This window comes from Perognathus longimembris, chromosome 10 (genome assembly GCF_023159225.1).
Source record: "Perognathus longimembris pacificus isolate PPM17 chromosome 10, ASM2315922v1, whole genome shotgun sequence".
Taxonomy (NCBI): Eukaryota; Metazoa; Chordata; class Mammalia; order Rodentia; family Heteromyidae; genus Perognathus; species Perognathus longimembris.
This window is the reverse complement of record NC_063170.1, coordinates 54,643,631-54,669,055: the sequence shown is the minus strand read 5'-3', so window position 1 is coordinate 54,669,055 and position 25,425 is coordinate 54,643,631. Positions and strand designations below refer to the sequence as shown.

Genomic DNA, 25,425 nt, shown 5'->3' with positions numbered 1-25,425 from the left:
TTGCAATCCAGTCCATATTGTATGTAAAGATAAGAAAAATTAGCAATAATCAGTCAATTTTTACTCAAAATCTTTCAATAAGGAGTGCACCCTTTGGAGCACCTGACAGTATTGACACATTTGCTCAGTCTGCATAGTAACTCTGTGCCTTAGTTGAATTTTACTCTCATTTGACAGATGAGGGAACTGAAATCAAGGTCAAGTACTTGGTCAAGGGCACTATCCTATGAAGTGGAGGAGCCAGGAGTTAAGCCCAGCAACTTGGCCCCAGGCATCTGTTGTGTGAGACTTGGGAAGGTGCCTAAGTGCCTCATCTTGCAATTAATAGGAGTGGTCCTCTTAGTGAGATGGATGGGAAAGCTGGGCCTGGAGAATAAATCTACAATAACAATTGTTCAGTATCAGTGTGTTGTTTTATTATCATAAGCAAACAGATACAACTGTAAATTGTTAGGCCTATTATTGTGAATAGTCAAGTCATTGCAGTCTGAATTCTGTAATAGCTGAAGACTCTTACAGAGTTGATAGCATATCAAAGCCAGTGGGTATTATTTTAAGCATGTGCTTTTATTAATTTTAAAATGCTTCTTGGAGATCTTAAGTCTGTAACTCAGACGACACCCTAGCTATAAACTTGAGACCCCATTTTGAGATTCCTAGGCATATCAATGGAGGGATGTGGTCAGACTTGGAACAGTTGGTGTTCATTTTCCTGGTTTTAACATAGGAGAGATTTCATTGATACTTGGAACTTCATGCTGAAAGGTATCATTAATTATACCACACAAATGCCAGGTACTTTGTTAAGTACTGTATGTGAGTTATGGCTTGCATTTCTCATGTGGAGGGATTATTGTCCTTATTTTCAGGGAGGTAACTAGCAGCTCTGGGAACTGGAAAGCAGTAGCAGCTGGTGGGGATTCCAGGACTGGGCTCTCTGTCTCCAGATATTGTTTTGTTAACTGTGGTGTTCTACCATGCTAGAGTAGCTTTGTGATAGAAGTTCTAGCATGGTCACTTCTAGCATTTGCTAATTCAACAACATGGGGAACAGAGGGAACCCTAGAGGCTGGCCTTTTCTGATTGAACCTCTTTTGTGATTACAGACTTGCTGTCACTTCAGGTTCTCTCTGTCACTGTGTCCTGTGTGGGGTGCTGCTTCATTTGCTCATTTAATCCAAACACTTGTTGAACACCGATACGCACCAGGCCTCTCACCGATGCGTGGGTAATAAATACATAAGCACGTGAAGTGAGAAGGGGATTGGTGTGATCTAAAGATCATGGTGGCCACATTGAGAGAGAGTCAAATTCAGCTAGCAGAGAACCCAGAGGTGAAGGCTTTAACCCAGATCAGTGTGGCAAAGGCTCATTGCTGCAGTCATTATCTGCCATGCGTATGTCTAGTACAAATACTGCCCATCATTTCTGTGCATGTATTATGTTTCTATATGGACATGTGTATGTGTTTTGTTATAGGTCTGTTAGGTGTGTTTCCATCTATTTAAATATTAAAAACGATTCCAGTCCTTGGTAGTCAAAATCATTGAAAACAGGTGTCTCAGTGAAAACTCATACATGGGCGTCCACAGCAACACTACTCATAGTAGCCACAAGGAAGAAGCCACCTCAATACCTTCCTTGATGAATAGATAAACAAATGTTGTCTCATATGATGGAATAAAATGTGGCTATCAAAAAGAATAAAGGACTGGTATAGCCTGCATCATGGATGAACTTTGAAAGCATGCTGTGCGAAAAAACTGCTTAGGGAGTTTGGCCTTTCTCTTTCTTGATGATGACGGGTTTAGGAAGTAGATAGGGTTGGTAGCCGTACAACACCGTGAATATACTAAATGCAATGGGTTTGTACATTTCAGAGTGGTTCCAGTGATGATCTTTGTGTCACATTTATTTGATCACAATTAAGAAAGTATCTGCTCAAAACCTTTTCCTTACAAGCTGGGAGCAGAAATTTCTTTCTTTTTAAAAAAATGTTCTAGAAGAGAACACATTCCACCTAGATGTAGTTACCAGCAATGTTTTGAGTGGCAAAATCATGTATTGGCCTCTTTTACCATGGGAAGAGGCAAGAGAACTGGGAGTTGACATTCACCGAGCTCTTGCTCTCTGCCAGGCACCATGCAAAGATCTTAACTGGATTATCACACGTAAATTATTGCAGCAGCCCTCTGTGGTACAGGCATTTCCCTCACATTACAGCTTCGGCAATTGAGATGCAGAAGGTGCTGTATCGTGTCCAGCACCCTACAGAGTCAGGTCCAGGTTCCACGGAGGCCAGATTATCAGCTGCCGCACTCCATCGGTGCTGCACACATCACCCTGAATTTTGCATACTTACATGAGTTTTGCAGGAAAAGAGCGTTCGTACCATTTGACACAGAGGAAAAGAAAAGCGAGGTAGAAATAGAGTGCTTGTATTTGTTTTACGAAGTCCAAAGTTCCATTCCCCTCTTTTCAAGATTTCAGCTTTTCCTTGGTGTCAGTGATAGGGACGAAGCAAGAAGGATTTGGCAAAGTAATCTATAAAATGACGCCATATAAAGATCAATATGCTCCACTTCTTGTAAAATTGCCCAGTGGTACTTATTGTCCCTGAAATATAATTAACTTTGAAAATAATACTGCTGAGTGTAGGTGAGAGACTCCGCTAAGTGTCCACGGGGGATGGAGAAGAGATGCCAGGACTGACAGCGGGGACTTGCTTCCTGAAGGGTGACAAAGATATTTTGCACATAGGATGAAGGAGCGATAATTCATTACTGCTTGATAAATGTAGATAATTATGAGAGGAAAAGGAGAGTAGATAGCACAGCAGTATTTCTGTGACCATTTGAAATTTAAAGTTCACATTGTTGTAGGTATTACAGGTCTTGTCCCCCCACCCCTTTCTCATTCCTGCCTTCTGGTGGCCTTTGAAGGTCCAGGGACTTGGTGTTAATGATGGATGGCAAAGCTAGGTGTGAACAGATGTGGGTTTGATGGCTGTCTAATTTTGGAACCTTTAGAGGATTGTGGGAAGATGGAATCACCCAATTACCCATCCTGTCAGTTGGGGGGAATGTGCCCACTGTAGCTTTGAAAGAGTTGAGTCTTTAAAAGGTATCCTGAGGATTTGCCTTATTTGCTTACTCTTGTATTTTGTTGAAGTTATGAGAAGATAGGAAGGTGCAGCCATGTGGGCACACAAAGACGGAATTTGGCTTTTTAGCTGGTGAGCAATTGGAGGTGTGTGCAATGTGTTATTAGAGTAATTGAACCATGTGCGCATAAAGAGGATAGTTCATTATCAAATTCGTGTTTTAATGCTGTCATAATAGCAGCGCTAGTACCTATGAGCTAATTTGCATGCAGATAAAGCCTTCTGGACAGCTTGGAAGTATAATTACCCCATAGCAACTTACATTGCTTAGTAAGAGCAGAGCTCTTGCTAGAGGTTTGCTCATGGGACCCATCTCCCTGACTTTGTACATTTCCAGTGAAATGCATACACGAAACAGTCATTTCAGGGATACCTTGTTTGTTTTACAGGCAATCACTTCCCAGTTTACCTTCATTTGAGCAATCATTTTGGCCTCCCCCCAAAATGGTGAAGATGCAGCACCACCTTTACAGTGAAAGAGGGCAGAGAAAATAGGGAGAGAAAAGAAAACTATCTAACATCTCACTTTGGCATTGGAGTGGAAAACACAAACACTTATACTATACCTGGTTAATTAGGACTATAAAACTTTGATGGAAATGGAGAATGTTGAGATGATTCTTTAGCAACTAATTACAGGATGGATGCTGGTGACTCTCACCTTTGTCATCCTAGCAACTTAGGAGGCTGAGAGCTAAGGATCCTGATTCAAAGCCAGCCAGGCAGAAAAGTCTGTGACACTTTAACCACCAAAAAATTGGAAGTGAAGCTGTGGCTCAAGAGGTAGAGCACCAACCATAAATGGAAAAACTAAGGGACATCGGTTAGACCCTGAGTTTAAGCCCTAATATCACCATGAAAAACAAACAAAACACACACACATTACATAACACAAGTTTCTTTGTTATACAAAGATTTGGAAGCACTGTGTATACTACATGTTCATAAGAACTGTGGTATCTCTCAGATTATTATTTGATGACAATGCTAAGTCCCCAGGAAAATGAAAGATCAGGTCAGCAGACTGTTTTGGCCTCCCTTATTTGGTTTGTGACAGTACATTCAATAAGTATTCAGATAATGAACAAGGATGTTATAAGTCAGGCACTTTCATGACTGTATTAGTGACAAGAGATTGTCTTTTTTTTTTCCCCCAACAGTTTTTACAACTCAGAGGCTGCCATCAGAAAACCATGTGATATTAATCTTAAGATAATTTAGTGCTCATTCCAGACACATTGAAAGTCAAGACATTTTATTTTGCCTCCTGAAGTACTTAAGTTAGTAGACTTGAAAACTCAACATCTTAGAAGACTCATTGTACTTCTCAGGCCACTGTTGATTCATCAGTGCAAATGAAATCTTTGGATATCCTCAGTGTATCTTAGTTTGGCTGTACTTTAAAGGTTAGTCAGTTGTTTCTCTGTAGATTATCTAGGTCAGTGGATAATGTGCTTGCTCATAAATTATTTTAAAGGGAAAAAAGAAAAGCTGGGTTGATGGGTTTATAAGGATAATATTGGGAGTGGTGCATCATATCAGAAGAAAATATTCTGTCTTGTTCTTGTCTGTCCACGAAGAGGTCATTGGGAATTCTTCCAATGACCACAGTATCCACAGATGAGGGGAAGGCTTTCAGTTTGGGGTGGGAGAATGGCAGGGCCCAAGGATCTTTCAGATTGATGGCAGCGAACTGGGAAGGCAGGGCTGTGTGCATTTGAGTCCAAGGATGCAATTCCAAGTAGGTATTTGGAAATGATGACTGAGGTAAGTAGGGCTTAGGGGGGAAGAGGGTGTTTCTAGCAAGCAGCACCTTGGACCTCTGTTGTAAAGGAATTGTTTTCTGAAGATAGATGTGAGGCTTCAGGACCTGGTGGCGTGATTGTTCCATCTGGAGCGTAGCACTTGCAGGTTATTAATGGGCTGGGCTGGGAGCTTTGCCAATTTTCCTCTTACATTTTCCTGGATTGTGATCAAAACCTAGTGGATGAGCTCCCACCTCCAGGGAGAGCCCCGTGGAACTGACAGTGTTAGAATATGAGTGACCCCAAGGGATTCTGCCTAGCCTGCTGTTTCAAACGTCTACCTGTGGTGATCTCCTGTTTAGCTCATTTTGGTTCTAATGTGAGGCTGTCCACACTTCAGGGCTGTCCACCGTTTCCTGACTCATCAGGGCAGCAAAGCGGAATGTGTGGGTTCTGTCCATTAGGCTGTGTTGCTGTTTCCCAAGGTGTAAGGCAAGGAAGACGAGTCCCATGAAGAAAGGATTAGGTAAACATTATCGTGTGTCACCTTTTAGGAAACTTCATTTATAACATATAAAAAAGACCTATGAGAAGCTTTGAAGCATTCTGTTTAACTGGGCTAACTCTAGTGCTTTCTAAGAAGTATTTGGCTTAGATTGAAATCATTGTTTGATGGGAATTAATTAATATTTTTATGCCTTGCTCTGCGAGAAATATTGCATTTGTTGAAGGCCATTGTGAGTATGGAAGAGAAAAGTAACATTGTATTTTTGTCCTTCCTCTGGCAATTTTCTCTCTTCATCACTACCTTTCTATTCTGTTGTAAATAAAGACAGGTTTGGGAATCCATTTGGCTTGGAACTTATGTAGATATAAAGAAGAATAATGGAAATAATAGTAGATACATCCCCGATACATTAAATCCTGTTGAAATAAGCAACATGGTTAATGACTGTTGTAAGTACTAAAAAATAACCAAGCTTTTGTTTATGCATCAGCAGAGAACTGGTAGTTTTTTTATCAAGATGAATTTTTAGACTATTAGTCTTTAATGACTTTCTAATGCATTTCAACATAAGTTTCAACTTTTCATAAAATTCTCTTGCATTAAATTACTCATTAACATGTAGTAAGGAGGCTAGCCCTTAATCATAACTCAGCCACCACCCAATCAGAAACTTAAGTCACTTAGGAATTCAGGTACCCGTATTTACATTGAAGTAGTGAATTTTCTTCATCCATGAATATTCATTGTACTGCATGTTTGCTCAGTAAGTAACACAGACCTCAAGTCAATAATTTCTGAACTATGTATTTCACTAACGAATGGCATGTTGTCATGCATCTTTAAATATTCATTAAACCAATTCTAAACCTTTATTGTACTTGCTTCTAAATGTGGACTATTGGGATTCTTTTGTCAACCTCTTTCACACTCTGTATCTCAAAGGCTGGTCATTTATTACTGAGATAGATGACAGTAGGTTTCACTTCCGTGCTATAGAGTTGTTAGGTCAGAATTTTATTGCTTCTAGCCAAAGGCTACAGAAAGATGTTTCTTGTTGAAATGTACTCTCAATTCAGTGTAACCTCTGGAAATCGAATGTGGTATCTTGAATCGTGATCTGTTATCAACTCAGGTTAATAAAGTAGTAGAGTATCGTCCCTGTGGGACGTCTCCTCCACTGGTGGAGGTCATGGGTTGCACACATAGGGGTTGCTGTGAATCAGCTTGGACATTGCAGGTGGATGGATGAACCCAGGCTCTGGCCTTGCTCAGCTCACAGAATCTCACCCATTCATGTCACCCTCGTTATCCTTCACTGACCTGACCAAACTCTTGGCCAAAATAGATGCGTTGGTGCCAACATTTTGAAAGTGTGTTGTGCTAAAGATCAGTATTGTTCACTTAGCTCCTTCCATGGTCCTCATGGCTCACTCATCATGAAAGGCTTCTTTCCAACAGACGTGTGGCATAGTCATAAACCCCCTGTGGTGTGTGGAAGGTGGCTGGTCAGCTGTACTTTGATTGCCCTGGGCCTGACTGCCTTTGCATCTGGGCTCTTAAGAAAATGGCAGTCAGGGAGCCAGGATACAGACACATCTGTTTCGAGAATGTTCGAAAGTTTGGTCCCATTTTGAAGAGGTACAAAGTTAATCCTACTCCTAGCTTGTTTTCCCCTCTCCTTTTTGGAGTGTCCGTTGTGTCAGGCATTGGGAAAAGCAGGCTATATATGTTATGTATTGACATCCCAAGATACTAAGCTCTGTTACTACTCCAGTTAACTTCTAGGTGGGGAATGCATGTGCACAAAACAAATTTGACATAGATCACCTGTTGGGTGGTATAGCTGGATTCAGACATAAACCCCAACTCCAATTTCTTCCTTGTAGTACAGAGTTTCCTACTAAGTACTCAGGAGCCTGTCTTTTCCTTATGCCTGTCTAAATCATGAATTACATTTTGATTATCTTATTACTATGTCAGAGAGCACTCCCAAACTGAAAACCAGAGCATGTGTTCAGTTTGTACATGAATCTCCAATTGGAGTAGGATTTGGGGCAGGGCTAGCTTATTTCTGTTCCACAAGAGGAGGTAGGATGGTTCAGCTGGAACAGTTCTTCTCTTAGCTTTGGCAGGAATAAATGATAAAAGAGATTAGGATTGTTTGGCTCACAGAAGAAGGACCCATGTGGAGGCTGAGGGCTGAGAAATCTAAGGAGGTGACCCTGCTATATCTTAATGCTGATGTTAGGCGGCTGGTCCTGGGGCATTGTAGATAGAACCAGCTGCTGCCAGCAAGACCCAGGGCTCCTGCTGGGGACATATGCACAGTAACATTGAGCAAACAGGAAGTAGCAAGTCCCTTTTCCATGCCTTCTGCTCACAATCACCTCACTTGTTTGCTATTGTGTAAGAATCCTGGGAAATAGTCTGTAGATTCCTAATGTCAGTATCACAGGGCAGTATGGAAGGAAGGGTAGATGGGGAGCTAAGAGCCACCGAAAGAACCAGAGAGATGGCCATGTGTGCAATGAAGAAAGATAAAGCAGAGTAGGTATAGAATGGCTGGGGGGAGGGGAGGAGAGGCTGCAGTATCGAATAGGGTGTTAAGGAACCCCTTACCAAAAAGCAACATGTCACTCAATACCTGAAAGAGGTTTGGGAGCAGTCACAAGACTGCTTTATGAAAGATTGGTCTTCGGAACAAAAATGTGGGTAAGAAATAATTGCAAGTGCAAAGGCCTTGTGACAGGCTCCCACAGCGGAGTATTCTAAGAACAGAAGGTCACCATGGCTGACAGGATGAGTGACATATCCTCTGGTCTGACACTTTAGACCTTGGACTCCAGAATGACCAAATTCTGAGGTTTAGTCCCAATTCAGGCTTCTTAAAGACACAGCAAGTAATAGATCCCTTTTCAATCCTCAGTTTTCTCGTGGGCCTGTTAACATAGGCATAGGGTTGTGATGAGGCTTGCAAAGAAGAGTGTAAAGCATTCACACCATGCCAGAAACATTGACTAACAAACATGTGTTGTGGTGGAAGCAATGGTGGTAGACCTGTCACTAAACACCTACTGCTGTGTTCATCATTGTTGTCATTGACATCATCGTCATCATCATCATCTTCATATTTATAGCTTTTTAAGGATCCAGGCTTGAAACCTAGGGCAAGAAGTTGCTTCTGAGAATATCTGCCCTTCCACCTCCACCACCCCTGTAGAGATTTCTGCATTGTTCACCAGCCAGTACTACTTTCTGCACTAAGCTTTGAGATGCATTCTCAATTTCCTTTCAGTAGTTGTCAGCTGACCTTGTGAATAGCCAGTGGGTGCTGTGGTTATGGCCAGCAGAGTGCTGAGATTGTAACAGTGTTTTGCCCCTGTGAAGGACTGGGCTATGTTGCTCCATTGGGTGTGATGCAGGTTGTCTTGGTAAGTGAAAATACAGCGGCTGACTCCAGGAAGCCAGCCATGGCTGTGAACAGTGGCTGGGGACGGTGGATGCTGATTGTGGATGGCACTTCTTTCTTCACCGTGGCCCTGCTTGGCTCCAGCTGCTCATTTGTAGCTTCTGCTTTCTCTTTCCCATGCATGTCCTTCCCATGGGAAGAGGAAGAACAGACCTAAGCCAAAACTATCAGGCCCTCTTCAGTCATTTTTATATTTTCCATGGTCTTATTTTGCTCTACACATCCTTCCCTGATGTTCATTTCAGTATTCAGAAAGCCGCTTTTCCCTTACAGGCCTCATTTCTTGTTTTTGCCTATGTAAAACAACAACAAAAAATAACGTCTTATACCAAACTTCAGAAGGTGATTGAGATTACTATTGGAATTACCAGCTCTAATATCTTAGGACTCCTTTCAGCTATAACTCAAATTGCACGTTGAGATTGAGGGGTGCCTTCAAGATTTCCCAGCTGGGTGTGGGATTTCCCACACCTCTCCTTGTTCTGTTTTTGTTTTGTTCCGTAACTAAGCCCCTTTGAAGGCCATGCTATAGTGTCTAGATGTATTAAAGACTTGGACTCTCTGTTCCCCTCTGGGCAAAAATGTGGGTTTCCCCTGAAGATGAGAGAGTAACTGCTGGGTAAATGGGTTCCAAGGCAGGTATTTGGTGAGAACTCCTTGTAAGAGCTGCAGGGTCATCTGTCACAGAGCCAGGTCAGCCCCTGCTGACAGGCAGCTAATGGCAGTCATGCCTGCTGCCACATCGACCAATCAGGTTGCTCCCTCCAGTCCCTCTCTGCCCTTGACCAGCAGGTGCTCTTGACAAGGATGATGAATTAGATGAAACTCAAGAGTGAGAAGCAGTCAAGCTCCACATGATATGACATTTAATTAATATATGGGAAACAATAACAAAATTTTTAAGGAACCAAGGAATTATTGTAAATGACTCAATTGCAAGCTTTTTGTCATTAGTAAAACCTGCTTGCTTTGATCACCAATTGGAATTTATCTGGGATTACCTTTACTCCTGTTTGTAGAGATGACAAGGGCATAATTTGCATTGGAGAGTTAATGAGAACCTCACAGGCTTAAAATGATGTGATCATTATTTTAAGGTACTCACTTGACATCTGAAATTGGGCCTGGTTGAAAAGGGCCAATTTCTCTCAGAATCTGTGTGACAGTTTATCCTTTATTAAATAATTATTCAAAGTTAACCTGTAATCATTAATATTTCTGTTTGATTTTATTTTTAAAATACTGACCACGATGGGCCAGGCAAAATGGCTCACATCCTTAATCCCAGCCACTCAGGAGGTAAAGATTGGGAAGTTCCGTTGTTCAAGACCAGCCCAGGCATAAACTTGGTAAGATCCACCTCAACAAAAACTCCAGACATGGTGGTACATGCCTATCATGCTAGCTACATGAATAGGAAGATCGTGGTCCAGTCCAGGCAAAATACTGAGCCCCTACTCAAAAAACAGTTGGAAGCATAGCTCAAATGGAAAACTGCCTTTCTGGCAAGAATGAGGCCCTGAGTTCAAATGCTAATATCATTTAAAAAATTTTTCCATAATCCATTGGATACTTAGCATAATATTTTAATAAAATAATTTGCTTAAAAGTCAGTGGAAGAGAAGGTTAGAATTTTGGTTAGTGGTGTCAACAGAAGCTTCAGTTTCTAACTTACTATTTCTAACATTTCACAGCAAATGTTTAGAAGCACTAGTGATTTCTTAAAGAAACTTTGGCTTCTAAAAGCTACCTAATGTGGCTTAACATTAGAATGAAAAATAATTTGTGTGTTGCATCAATCAGAAAAGTGTAGTTCCTACCCTAAAGTGAACTCAAGTACTATCAAGAGCCTTATGAAAATATGGTTTCTAGTTGAGAAATAAGCTCATTAAAATGAGGTTGGCCTCAGCTCATCCACTGGTTGGGGCTCCATCCTTTTGGAATTGCTTTTAAGTCCACATAGTTTGGGGCTGCAATGCATAGTCACCGAGACAACCAGCACACGCGAGATGAGGTGGTGGATGGTTGGGGGGTAGCACTAAAATGCTGTGTTACAGTTTTCTAGGTATTAGCTGACGTTCCCAAGTGTGGAGGGAAACTGTGAGTGGATTAGGAACCCCAGTTGTCACAAGCGTGCAATCAACTCTCGAGGTCTCACACTTCAGTGACAATCTGGTGTTGGTGTGTCTCCATCTTTGCTCAGGAACACACTTGTTGAATGTGACAGGTTTTAGTGTCCAATCCAAAGCCTTTTTTCCTATGGCAAATGCTGCTGTTAAAAAAACAAACAGTGGGGGTACACATGTTTTTTAAAAAGGGCCCTTAATTTGGTCTATAACCCTGTGCTATTTGGGTAGACTGTTGCCCTAAGGTGTTCTTTCTACTATTAAAGTCACACGTTATTAGAACAGTGGTATTCTTTTCTTTGGCGAAGTCTTCATTTGTACCACCTCCTCTTTATTCATTCAGCATCTTCTAGCTCACACTGTACAATATTTTCTTTTGATGACTCTGACATAGCATTATGTGTATTTGCTGGGAACTCTTATGCTCAGGTGAAATGAGATTCACCTTGCATTGCTCCTATAATTGCTCAGCCTTGGTACTAAACCTACTTGACATCTCTCTTTTTATCTAGTATTTGTCCAGCAATAATTACAGTCATTCACTTAAAAGGAGCCAAAATAATATAGTCGACATGGAACTCATGGTATTAAATTTTCACATTTAGACACTGTCATGAAATAAATGGGCTTTTTTTTTTTGTGAATCAGTACTGGTGCTTTGTGATTAAAGATTGAGCAAAACGATATTGTTGGTTTTGCAATTTCTTATGGAAACATAATCTAGAATTGCAGTTGGTAATTGTATCCTTGTTTCTGAAAGGCTTTGAAAAGTGATCACTAAAGATGGAACTTTTGTTAAGGTGGAGAAAATATGTCCTCTTTGGAAAAAATATTAGGAATTATCTGTAGAAAATTTGTGTTACTTGTTAGCACTATGGTAATTGGTCAATAGCTTGTTACTACTGCTATTTCCTTCTTCTTTTTTTGTTCCTTTTTTTGTTTTTATTTTTTTTCTTCTTTCCTGTGCTTGTCCTGGGGCTTGAACTCAGGGCCTGGGTGCTATCCTTGAAGGTTTTTGGTGTGTGTTTTTTTTTTTTTTTTTTGCTCAAAGATAGCATTCTACCACTTGAACCACAGCTTCACTTTCAGCTTTTTGCTAGCTAATTGGAAATAAGAGTCCTATGGACTTTCCTGCCTGGCAGGCTTCAAACAGCTTCTTTCTTGAATAGCTAGGATTACAGATAAGAGCCTGTAGTAATAGCACTGGGCCTACCTCCTCCTTTTTGCTCTTTATCTTCCTCCTCTTCCTCCTTCTTCTTCTTCCTGTTTCTCCTCTTGCCCCTTCTCTTGATTCTTCTCTTCTTCCCTTTTTCCTTCCCCCTTCCCTTCTTCCTCATCCTACAGTACTAAGGACTGAATTATGATCTTGTGTATGCCCAGTAAACACTCAGCATGAGCTAGCCCCAACCCAGTAACTGGGTTCATTTCCTTCCACAGCCATTTCTCTCAATTGGTGTAGTGTATGCGGTGGTGTGCTGTATCATTGTGGCTGCCATTTGTTGAGTGTATATTATAGAGCCAGACTAAGCATTTACTCCCTCCATATTCTCTTATTAAGATACTTATTATCATTATTCCCATTTTAGAGATGAAAAAAACTAAGGTCCATGATGTTGAACTTAGCCATGGTTGCAGTTTCTAGATCCTAGATGGGATCTAAATTTACAAAGTCTGATTTGGGATTTTGCAATCATTTACTGTACTGACATTCTGGAAGAGCCTAGCTATCTACACTTTTTAGTAAAGTAATATCATATGGTCAGTGATTTCTGATTTCACACTTACTCTGCATCCCTGTAGTGGAAGGAACAAAGGAAATGCTGTTAATGTTTTGAAGAGTGAATTACACCCTATATTATTATGCATAGAAATAAAACACCTTTACCAAGTCGTAACAGCCCTGTGAGCAGAGACTAGATTCTACCTATGTAATCATCTTAATAGTTAAAACACATTTTAAAAAAAATAAGCTCTTCTTGTTAGATCAGGCTGACTGCCAACTTTCCATCTTCCTGCCTTCATTTCCCAAGTGCTGAGATTATAGACATGTGCCAACATGCCCAGCCTCGTGCAGTATTTTTTTTAACAACTATTGGCATAAAAATTGCATACCATACAATCTGCCTTCTCAAAGTGAACAATTCATTGGTTGTCATTATATTCACTGGACTAACTATGCAACCATTATAAGTATTTAATTATAGAATATATGTATTTTCCCCAACCTCTTGCAAAAAGAAACCATATGCCAATTAGTAGTCACTCTTGACTTTTTTCTTTTTTTTTTTAAACTAAGAAAGCAAGCTGCCTAATCTGAGGCAATTCAGCATTTAGTACTGAGCATGCAAATTCACCTAATTTGTGGAAACATAATATTCTTAATCACAGGTTTTACTGAAATAATCATTTTCTTTTATAAGCCTTTGAACATCATCTAGTGGAAATGATTGGAAAAATCAGTTTGTTTTTGTGTTATTCAAACAATTGCTGTCCTTAATTCTGAAAAAGCAATAGTATGCCCTGTCCTCATGGAGCAGGTCTGCCCAGTCTCTAATCCCCTGTTATCACAGACAACGTTAAGATGGAGCCTTACCGAATTCCTCTCAGAACAAATATGTGTCCGGATAATCCTCTAGAGTTGATGTTTGATATGTTAAGGATTCTTATCTTTTATTTCCTGAATGCTTTTAATACTGTTTGAGATGAATCCGTGACAGCTTGAGAATTTTGCTTTGTGCTTTCCAGTGCTTAATGAATGCAAGATTTCTGTGTATTTTATGTGTGGCAAGTTTTCTCTCTGGCAGAAAGAGAAAGTGATTAATACTTGGGTCTGGTTATCACTGAAGGTTCCTTCTGCAAGGATTCTGAGCTGCTTTACTCAGTTATTCTAGCTAGGAGACGGTGAGATGGAGTTCCCCAGAGATTCAGTTTGGATCCAGGAAATCTTGGGAGGCTGTATCAGCCTCCTATGACCCACCCACCTTCAACCACACAGCCCTCTTTCCTTGACTTGATGAGGGCCATGTTGGTTTATTTGTCCCAAATGAAGGGTTAAAGGACTCAATGGACCCCCTCCTCAATCCCATTTTGTCTTCTTACCCTTCCCCAGTGTCTCTTGTATAGATGGATGTTTCCACTGCTCTTGGGCAATAAAATCCTATGTTTGAATCCTGCTTCTGCCCTTAACTAGATAGGTAATTTCTAACAAGTCACATGGTATGTCTCTGTATCTTTTGCCAAACTGTGATGTGATAGTAGTATTACTTACTTATAGACTTGTTACAAGGATAAATATTGGCTTAAGTACAATTTTTTTTTGTTATAAATCAATTTGTGTGCATGTATGTGCGTGTGCACCTGCCAGTATTGGGGCTTGAACTCAGCGCCTAGGTGCTGTCCCTTAGCTTTTTTCTCTCAAGACCCACTCTTCTACTTGACCTACTTCTGGGTTTTTTGCCGGTTAATTAAACATCAGAGTTCTCAGACTTTTGTGCTTGAGCTGTTTTGACCCGTAGTCCTCGGATCATAACCTCTTGAGTAGCCAGGATTATAGACATGAGCTACTAGTGCTCAACATATCAACATTATTTTTAAATGCCTTAAATAAATCTACATCTTGAATATTTTCATAGGAATCGATTTGTATCTCACTGTCATGCTGCTGTGTCATCAGAGTAGCAGGCCCTGTTCTTTTGTGCCAATGACAAAATGAGTGTAAAGGAAGGACTTGCCTGAATACAGCCAGGGTCAACATAATGTCAGAGGTGGACACTGTTGTCTTACACTAGCTCCTTCCTTTTGAGCTATAACCTTTGCTAATGGCTGTGAGTCATTTGCTTGCCATAGACAATTATGTACCATCTTCTGTCACCATTAAATTCTCTCAGCTGTTGGCACTGTCCCCATGCTTCCCAAGGCTACATGTCTACCCTTCCAATGGCTGAGGGCCACTGGCTTCCAAGAAAACAATAGATGGGGGATTTGTATGTTTTTCCTTGGGCTATTTCACTTGGCACTCCAAACTTCTTTCCCTTCTTCCCAACTCACTGTTGTTGTGAAGCAAAGAGCTGGAAGCAGGATCATGAAAAGCAGATGGAATGTTTCCCATCTTTGATTCTAGGCCCCCTTTTCTGGCCATCAGTGTAATGAAACAAATGCAAAGCCTTGTTTATTTCAAGTGTTTTGGGTGTGATGTGCTAATTACATAGTGTCTTCAATGTAGGATGGAAGCTGATAAGCTCTGGCTTCAGAGTTGTAGCTACAATGAAATTATTATCTTCATGCACCTGCTACTAAGCAGCTGGGCACAGTGCTATTGCCTGTGATTCTAACTGCTTGGAAGGCTGCAGTAAGGAGGATCATAGTTCGAGACCAGCTTAGGCAAAAAGTTTGTAAGACCCTTTGTCAACCAATAGCTAGTTGTGGTAGCATATGCCTGTCACCCAAACTGTATAGAAGGCTGAGATCTGGACAACTGTGGTTCCAAGATAGCCTAGGCAAAAGTATTTGCAACATTCCATCTCAATAGAACAATTTGGGTGTGCTGGTACATGTCTGTCATCTCAGCTAAGGCAGGAAGCATAAAACAGTATCATTACAGTTCAGGTATGGGACTGGGGGGAAAAAAAAGAGCTATAATCTCACCCCCCCCCCGAAAATTCAGTAAAGGTCTTTAGGCGTGGTTCAGTGGTAGAACACCTACCCACCAAGCATGAGGACCTGACTTCAAACCCCAGTATTGCCCCTGCACCAAAGATGTGATTAGTGAATATACTGGTTTAAATCTGGGGTAGGAAATAGAAAACTGAGGGCCCTGCCCCTGTCGTTTTGTTATCATGGTTGGGAAGGTTGGAGAAGGGAAATACCTCGTTAGTCAAAACGATGCTACTAAAGAGGTGAATTGCTTTGTCCTCGTATGAAGTACCTTTTTATTGAGAAATGAAGAAATGATTCGGAAACATTTAGCAATAGAGAAATGTGAAGACATTACATCTCCCAAGTTGTGATTCTGCCCTTTTTGCTATTCAGTTGACCTTCTCCATTCCTATGTACTTCCTAATATTCTGTTTGGGATGCTGATGAGGTGAATCCCTTCAAGTTTCTGTGAAATGGTACATCTGTTCAGCTTAGACTGGGGCACAGCCAGATTCTAGATTCTTTATTCCTTAGGGAATCTAAAGAGGATCCAGCTTTCCTCTCTCTGACAGATACACATCGTGTGTGTGTGTGTGTGTGTGTGTGTGTGTGTGTGTGTTGCTCAGTGGTACCAACACTTCGAGTCTCTCTCATCTGAGTCTCTTATCCCCACTGTGACAGTGATGGAGGAAGGGCCTTTGGGAGGGAACTAAGATAGATTTTGTCCTGAGGATGGGTCCTTCTTGATAGAGATAATGCTGTTAAAGAAGTAGTCAGGAAGGCTAGTTTTCTAGTTTTCATGAAAGGGTGTAATGACAAAAAAAAGTCTACTGTTTGCAATCCAGGAAGAAGACCCTCAGTACACCTTTATCTACGGCCTGCAGCCTCTGGGACTGTGAGAAGTGCTTCGTGGCTAAGCTATCCTTTCCATTCTGTGGTATTGTCCTGCAGCAGCTCCCACCTGAAAAAAAAATCCAAATAAATACGTTAAAGATTTTGTAATAAGAGAATTTAGATCTCAGATTCCAGATCAATGAAATGGCTTATTTTTGTTGCATTTATTTTTGGTACTTACTATTTATGAAAGGATGAAACAGATTCTTCAGTGGAGATAGTGCTAAATGTTTTCTTAAAGATAAATGGGTCTGTCTCTCCCGGAGCTGGGACCTGCTCCTTTTCTTACCCTTGGACTTCAGAACCTGAGGCTCTGGCCTTACACTTGTGACCTGTTTCTCCTTGCTCTTGGGACTATGACCTCAGACTGTGATCCCACTGACGTCCTTGCTTCTGAATTCTCTTTTGGATGTGAACTGAGTCACACTTTGGGAATTTCAGATGGCCTATGTGGGTCTTTCCAGTTTCCATAGTCTCCTAGTAAGTCCCCTCTGACATACCTGTAAGTGATCGCACATAGCTGCACAGTTTCTATTGGTCTGTCTCTGGAGTTCTCTTGTACATCTTCTTTCATACTCTCCCAACCTGCTCTCAGGACCTCTGAAATTTGTAAAATATAACAGTATGTATTTTGGATGTAGTATGGATTTTTATGTATACATGAACAGTGACTCTCCCACAGTCAGAATACAGAGCATGCCCATTCTTACCCCTTCTTCCCCTGGGCTGTCCCTGTGCAGTTCACTCCTGCCTCCCATACCTGCCAACTGCTCTTTGAATGTTCATCCCTGTAGTAGTGTTGTCTTTCCCAGATCAGCATGTGCATAGAATCAGTCTGTAGCATCTGGGTTCTGGCTTTTCTTTTACTCAGCCTTACATATTTGCAATTCAGTAGTAGCTTTGCTGAGTAGTGGTTTCTCAGAAGGGTGTCCCATAGTTTAACCTATTCATAGTTGAAGAACTTGATGTGATTATGCATGAAACTGGTACATGTTAGTGAACAGATTTTGTGCTTTATTTTGCTGGGGTATATAAGCATTGGAATGATATAATAAATTTATGTTTAATTATTTTGTTAATGTATTAATTGTACAGAGTGGGGGGTCTTACTCTGATTTTTCAATCCATACATATGATTTACATTAATTGTATTTATCCTTTCCATTCCCCCCCTTTTATAACAACATAATGAGTTTCAGTATGACATTTTATATATGTGCATACAATTTACTTTGATCATATTCATTTTCTATCTGCCTCTATCTTTCCCTCTTCCTTCCTACTTACCCTCCCACCCAATAGTTCAACTTTTATACTACTGCTCCTTTTTGTTTTTCTTAAGATCTGGATTCTGCATGGAAGGGGGAAAGATACAGTAATTTCTTACTGAGTCTGGATTGTTTCACTTAACAGCATAATCTTTGGTTTCATTCACTTTCCTGCAGATGGTATAATTTCATTCTCCTTTATGGTGACTAAAACTCCATTGTGTTTGTATGCCATATGTTCTTTATTCATGCATTCATTCTTTGATGGCACCTAAGCTGAATCCATAGCTTGACAATTGTGAATAGTGCCACAATAATATATTTTAACTTTTTAACAAACTCTTCTCCCAAGTGGTTAGATACCATTTTTGTTCTTGAGAGTTCTAGTCACTCTAGCATCTGATAATATAAACAGAAAACTTTTAGCTGGATGCTAAATATAATACTAACTGTAATCCTAATTGAGATCTGGAGGATCAAAGTTCAAGGTCCACCCTGGCAGAAAAGCTCACTAGGCTCTATCTCCAATGTAACCAGCAAGAAGCTGGCTGGAGGCATGGTTCAAGTGCTCTGTTTTTCCCATGTCAAAAGGTTCACTTTAACAGTTGAAATGACTGTAATTTTTGAAGCCTTTTAGGTTTTAACAAACAGGACACAGATTAATTTAGCAGCAAGTGATGCTGGCATCATCAAGTATTAAGTTTCATCTAAGAGGGATGATGTGGCTCTGTTTGCAAGTTGGCCTTGAGTCCACTGTGATAGTCACTGAGAGATCTCAGCAGAGGTAACTTGTCTGGTCACCCAGTGGTGTTGGGAGCATGAGGCACTAGGAAATGACTTGTCAGTGTTCCGCCACCAGGATTCCCCCTGCCCCTCCCCTAGTTCAACTGGATATTTCTAGAATAAAAAGGGGTTACCAGGGAGCCTGCTCAGCTTCCTGTCTTTAGCCTTGGGTTGTGAGTTTGATGATAAGGAAGGTCACTTTGTGATTTGCTTCACTAGGGTCACTGAAGCCAGGTATACTAAAAATTTATGAACCATAAAATGTGCATAAGAAGCAAATAGGCACTCAGGTTTGACTAGGTGAACTTTGTGTGTGGTGTGTGTGTGGGGGGGTGACATTGCTAATACTTTCTGAAACATTCAGCAAGACAGAGCTCAAATTCATTGTTTAGACACAAATCTTACAGAAGGTTTTTGTTGTTTGTTTGTTTTGTGCCAGTCAGGTGAAAATGCAATGCAATCTTTTCATCAGTTCCATGTGTACTCTATTTTCCAAAGGCAAGTAGTGTCTTTGGCTTAGGAGCTGGTTTTCAATGAAGCAAGAAACCTCACAACACACTGTGTGGCTCAACTGGAGCCTAAAGTTCTTTTGCATGTTTTTGTGAAGACCAAATTAAGACTGAAGATGTTTGACTTGAATGAGCAAGAGTCAGGTCTTGAAACTATTTCTTTAATAACAAATAACATTCAGTTTCTAAAATACCAAAATAATTACGTGTCTATTGGTACAAGTCAGAATAGGAGAGGTATTAAAGGAAGACATACTGTTAGTTTTGTGTGGGAGGCCCCCTTCTGAAAGCTCCCTCTGTAAGGGTAAACTATTATTCCACTCATTAACCATGAGAATATGAATTTATAAAACATGCAGTGTACACATGGCTCTTGTTTTCTGTTCTTCAAGGAAATGCAACAACAGAGTACATATCATTTTGTAATATGGTGTATTACTTTGGAGCCCATTCCAGGCATTTCTTCTAGCAGTGGTGGGCATTTCCAATCATTTACAGTTTTCTACGAGAGAGCTAATACCTTCTCCTTGGGTGTGGATTGCCACCACATTTCATTTGCTTGTTTCCCTATCAATGTGTGTTCTTTTCTCATGGTAGATCTGCTTTTTCTTTGTCTTGTTTTGTTCTGCTGCATTGTTGCTCTAACCACTGTGCCACAAATACCTGTCTTTTTTTCCCTGCCAAGTAACCATAGCCAATAAAAACCACAAAGAAATCTTTTTTGGATAAAACATAGAATTTGACTAGATCATGTTCAAAACATTTATGAGCTGCTAAAAGAAAGATTTTTTTGTAGCGCAGTTCAAGATGTCTTGCTGCATAATGTAAAGCATGTTTCTTATTGAGAGCCATAAGTGATTTGGGGCACAGGACAGAACACAGTGTAAACCAGGCACCTCAAATACATTCATGGTTTAGAGCTGTATTCACCAAACTGGTTACAATCATTAGTCACATGTGGTTATTAAAAACTGAAATGAATAGAAATCTACTTAAATTCAGTTCCTCAGTCTCTCTAGCTATTTTCTAGCTTCCTTGTTAGCAACATTATGGATTGTCTCCAATCAAGGCAGAAAAGTTCTATTGGGCAAGGGATGGTTTTGAATGTGGGATGATGTAAGACTGCCAGAATCTGTCAGAACTGAAATCATGGTTTTGCCTGTCCTGTTAAGTGCCCTTGGGCAGGTTACTTTCCCTCTTCCAGTCTCAGCTTCCTCATCAATACAGTGAATATAATACTAATCCCACTTCTGTGTTCTCTTGCAAAGATCAAATAGAGTAGTATTGATTAAGTGCTTAACACCTTATATCAGACATAACATCCACAAGATGGAAGCCATTCTTTTCCCACTGTCGAAAATTTCCCCTCTTTTTATGAGAAGGGAAAAGTGTGTTTATTAGCTTAAAACTATTAACTGCAAGATATTGCTCTGCTTTCTTGCTAGACAAACAAAAGGCCTTATTGTTAGCTGCATAAAGCCTCAGTTTTTCAGTCAGCCTCATAATTTTTTCCCTTCCTTCCTTCCTTCCTTCCTTCCTTCCTTCCTTCCTTCCTTCCTTCCTTCCTTCCTTCCTTCCTTCCTTTCTTCCTTCTTTCCTTCCTTCCTTCCTAGAAATCCTCTGTCTCTGAGAAACATGCTTGAATTTGTTTTACTTCTCTTCGGTCAGGAAGTAACCCTTTGGCTTTGTTAGAAGCATGGTTTGTAATAATTGTACCCACCCCAGATGGCTCCTGAAAACCCTTTGAAATGCCATCTGTCAGGCGTGTGTCCAGCCGGCAGCCTGTCATTCTGCTACAAGAAAGGAGGAGGCGGGGCCCCTCCCCGTGTCCTTTCTCCCTATAACACTGAATAGAGCCCGGTACGTTGGAGCAGACCCAGCGTGGGTTGCTCTGAGGATAACTGGGAGTAAACCTCCTGCCAGCCAGCAGTATGGAAAGGTTTTGTCTGGGTAAAATAAACCCTGAAGGTCTTGTGAATGGAGAAGTGCCTGCCTTACCACCTCCTTCCCTTGCTGCTCAGAGACCATTTGAAGAGTATTTTGTATGTGAGGAAGAAGATGTCTCAGTGAGTTTCATTTTCCCCCAAAGTGTAGCATTTTTGAAGTCCTTGGTTATTTCAGGAAGTTAAGACTCAGGGGGTGACTATTGTCTTTAAAGTAAATCTGACAACTTGAATGGGAAAGCACAGTTAAAATGGCATCCATAAGATAGTTACAGAAAAAGGGAGGGGAAAAATATTGTCTGGTCTAGGAAGCTTTTTAAAACTCAAGTTTTTTTAAAAACAAAAAATGAATGAAGTTAATGGAATTTGACTATGGAGGCTGAGCCTCAGAGTTGCTATTTAAAACTTATTTAGGACAGATCCTATCTCAGCATGCTTCAGAGAGAGACTATTCTTGCCCAGTATTGGAGTAGCCCAGGTTGATGTAGACAGTGTTTTACAAGTAGCCAGCTGAGCAGCTTTTTTACTTAGCTCCAAGACCTCACCCCTGCCTCTCTCATGTTCCAGTCTTGCTATGTAAGCTTTCAGGACCTGTCTGCTGTTCCCAGATTCTTCAAGACAGAAGGTCTTTGTGTCTATGTTTTTCAATCTTCCTTTTCAATGTTTCTGCTTGGTCTTCCAGAGTCCCTGGTCCACTGAACTACTCAGAACTTCTAAGTTTCAACCTCCATGTTGACCATCAAGCCTAAAGAGGTTACTGGTTCTCAGCTCTCTGAAGCCAAGTGTCTAATCTCAGACTTACGTGTCCTAAATCCACTCTTTTATCCCTATGCCAGTACTGGGACTTGAACTTAGCTTAGTTTCTTGACTCAAGGCTGACACTCTTACCACTTGAGCCACAGCTCTACTTCTGGCTTTTTGCAGGTAGTTGGAAATAAGAGTCTCATAGATTCTTCGGCCTAGGCTGGTTTCAAGCCACAGTCCTCCAATCTCAACCTCCTGAGCAGCTAGGATTACAGGTGTGAGCCACCAGGCTGCAGCCAAAGTTGACCCCTGATGCCCTATCTCAGCAATTTAAAAAATAAAAGTAAAATAATAATAAACTAAATCGACCTGTATTCTTTCTTACAAGTTCACTTATTTCTGTCTTCACAATATAGGCCTAGAGATGTGGGCCAACAGACTTAATAGTCTATGGGCTACATTATAGCTTTTTAAGATACCTACTTAGCTAGTGGAAATTGGTCTCCTGCTTTCTACATATGTTCTACTATTCTAGACCATATCCTATTTATCTTTCTCCTTGACACTCAGCTAGGCACCTAGCTATTCTCCCTCCTTCTATTCTTGATTACCCCCCCACCACCCTTTGCCCATAGCCTGCTCTCTATAAAGCCAAAAAGTTTTTAAAAATGTATTGAGGCACTAGCCTCTACTGATTTCCTGTTGTCCTTAGGAACTGTAAAACATGTGACTTTCTTATCTAGTTCCTTGCTTTCATTTCCAACTCCATTTCCATCCCTGTACCTGCCTATGTGTTCTTCTCCAAACGGCCTTGTCCTACATCAAAGCCTTATTCTGTACATCTCTCTGCTGGTGGTGATTTCCTGTCACCTTGCCTGAGCCAGGTTTTTCCCATTCCTCCCATCCTTACTCCTCACTTGGCTTTCTTCTGCCAAGATATATCTAACTCTTTGCTTTCCATTGTTCTGAGATGCCTCTAACCCTTTAACCCACAGAAGATTTATTTCCCTCTATATTGGCTTACATACATTTTTTTTCTGCCTCTCACAGTGAAGTAGAAATTTCATTAAGGTGAACACTTTGTTTTGTTTACTCATGATTCCCTAGTGCCTTAATTAGTGTTTGACATGTACTGGCATCTTGGAAAGTATTTATTCAATAAATGAAGCACATAATGATGTATCTATGATCTACATGTGTATAGTATCAGATTATTGTAATATGATTGGTAGAGTAAGATTCTGAATTCTAACAATAACAAACTATAACATCTGTAAACATGTTGCATTCACAGCATATAACACATGTATGACACAGATACTGTCATTAGCCCTATCTTATCGAAGAGGAACCAAGTAGTAACAGAGCTAAGAACTGTGTCCAGAACTAATATGAAGAGCCAGGTTATCTGACCAGGAGCCTGTCCTGATCACCTTTGCTTTCTTGAGTACATGCTGTGTGACTAAAATTCAAGCACTTGAGCTCCTGATTGTTTTTCCTTCCGTGGTGCTGGGGATCCAAACCAGGGCCTCCTACATGTTAGGCAAGTGTTCTACTATTGAGGTACACTCTAGCCGATGACACATGACATGAAAGTTTAAAGGTCATGAACAACCTCTGATCCACCCACCAAGGTGCCAGAAATAGAAACAAATTAGAAAACAGTATAGGAATAGACATATGGATGATACTTAAGCAGGCTTCTATGCAGAAAGCCCCCCAGAGTGCTGAGTAAAAGAAGCAGACACTTGGAATACATTCTGTAGAAAATCTGTGACTGTTTTAGCTACTTCAGATATTTTATAAATTGAGTGCACTTAGAAGTGTATTTACCCTGAGTAAGACACGCAGTAATTCACGAGGTTTTGGACTTAAGGGAATGATGGCTCTCTAAAGTGGGCGTGGTTACCCCACTGCCCAAAGATCAGAGATCATATGATCTGCAAGACGTTGGAGGTGTGGGGCACACACAGTTGGTTATTTAATTGCTTAAAATTTAAAGGAAGAGAATATGAGGAATGGGGAAAACCCCTGCTTATTGTACAAAAGAACTGTAAGTCACCACCATTGATAATGATGCTTTACAAACTGAGCCATGTTCATTTTACCTTCTCATTTGAAGTAAGCCACATTCTGCCCATTACCTCTATACTTAAGGTAGAGACTAAGCTAAAACAGATCCACAGTCCAGCACTTGATCAAGGTAACCTCAGGACTCCTGAGGTTTTATGTTATCTCATAGAAGAAATTTTGACATTGATTAGCCATTGACCACATAACCAGGTTAATTCAAAGAGAGCTTTTTTGTTGTTGTTGTTGTTTTCTGTCCAATGTCTTGTCCTTCCTCTGTAGGCAGAACACACGGGTGGCCTCCTTTTACCAAACGTATTAATTACATGGACAGAAGCCGCATTTTATCCCTGGGAGATGTCCAACCACAGATCTTGGGCAATCACATTTCTCCAGTGATGTGTTTATGCAATGGGTGTCATTTTCTTCAAAGGGCCTATTACACTGGAACTTGCCGGATGTATTAAGGAGCACAAGGATTTCAGGGGCTGTGATACAAATATAAACCCCCTTAGACTCTTAGGGTGAGCTTAGGGTGGATAACTTTTTCAGTATTTACTGGAGTCCTCAAAGCTGCTGGTAGTGGATGTTGCCTGGGTAACACCCAGGCCACCTTTCTCATTTGGTGCATTGTAAACAACTGGTAAATCTGTCTCTAAGTTACTAGTTGTGCTCAGCTCCATCCCCTTATCTGAGAGGGGAGGAGGATGCTGCACACGTAGGAGAAGTTGCCTTTCTCTGTCACTGTCTGTACAGGTAAGTGGGCAGGGTTCTCAACATACCAGCTGACCTGACAAGTTCTTTTAATTATACCTGGATGTGGAACTTCCTGTTCTAATGGCTGATGGCTTCTGTGTGCTTGTTTTCCCTTCCGTAGGCACAACCCGATCTCCTAGAGAAGGAGAGGTGCCTGGAGTGGATTACAACTTTCTAACTGTGAAGGAGTTCTTGGATCTCGAACAGAGCGGGACTCTTCTAGAAGTTGGCACCTATGAAGGTAAGAGTTTTCACAGTTTGGGGATCACAGAAGATGTGTCTTTCCTGTGTACACTGCGGGGGGGTGGTGCACAGACCATCCAGGCAAATGCGTTACAAGCTAGAGAAGTCTAAATATCCATAGAAGATTACAGTTTAACCTTAATATGATAAATCCAAATGAACTATACAGAATAAGGTTTGGAGAATCTCTTTACAAATAGTTTGTTGTTGTTGTTGTTGTTGTTGTTTTCTCTCACTGCTGAGGACAAACTTAGGCCCTTTTACTTGCCAGGCAAGTGCTCTTCCAACAAGCTAAATCTCCAACCTTACAAATAGTATAGATGTTTTCTCTTAGCTTGTGCATTTCAGTGTGGATGTTGGCTTGTGTCAGTGCGAACATGTGGGCATAGGAAGCATAGAAAGAGCAATTATGAGCAATCACACACTGTGACCTTGCAGGATGGATTGTTTCCACCTGGAAGGAATGGAATGCCATTGTAGCCACTAGTTGGGATTTGATGGTTTTCTTCTAGGAGAAAATCTATTCACAGAGTTCTTGAACCCCAGTGTTTCAAACAGTAATGTCCTTT

General features: G+C 40.8%; 1 protein-coding gene across 19 annotated transcripts in view; it reads left to right on the top strand.

The window, feature by feature from the left end:
• Window positions 1–25,425, top strand: part of Magi1 (membrane associated guanylate kinase, WW and PDZ domain containing 1) — a 548,751-nt gene that overhangs the window by 402,454 nt on the left and 120,872 nt on the right. For all 19 annotated transcript variants that reach the window (XM_048356096.1, XM_048356103.1, XM_048356102.1 and 16 more), the window contains one exon: window positions 24,735–24,854. In XM_048356096.1, the coding sequence (XP_048212053.1) occupies window positions 24,735–24,854 (120 nt within the window). The remainder of the gene's footprint in view (window positions 1–24,734; window positions 24,855–25,425) is intronic.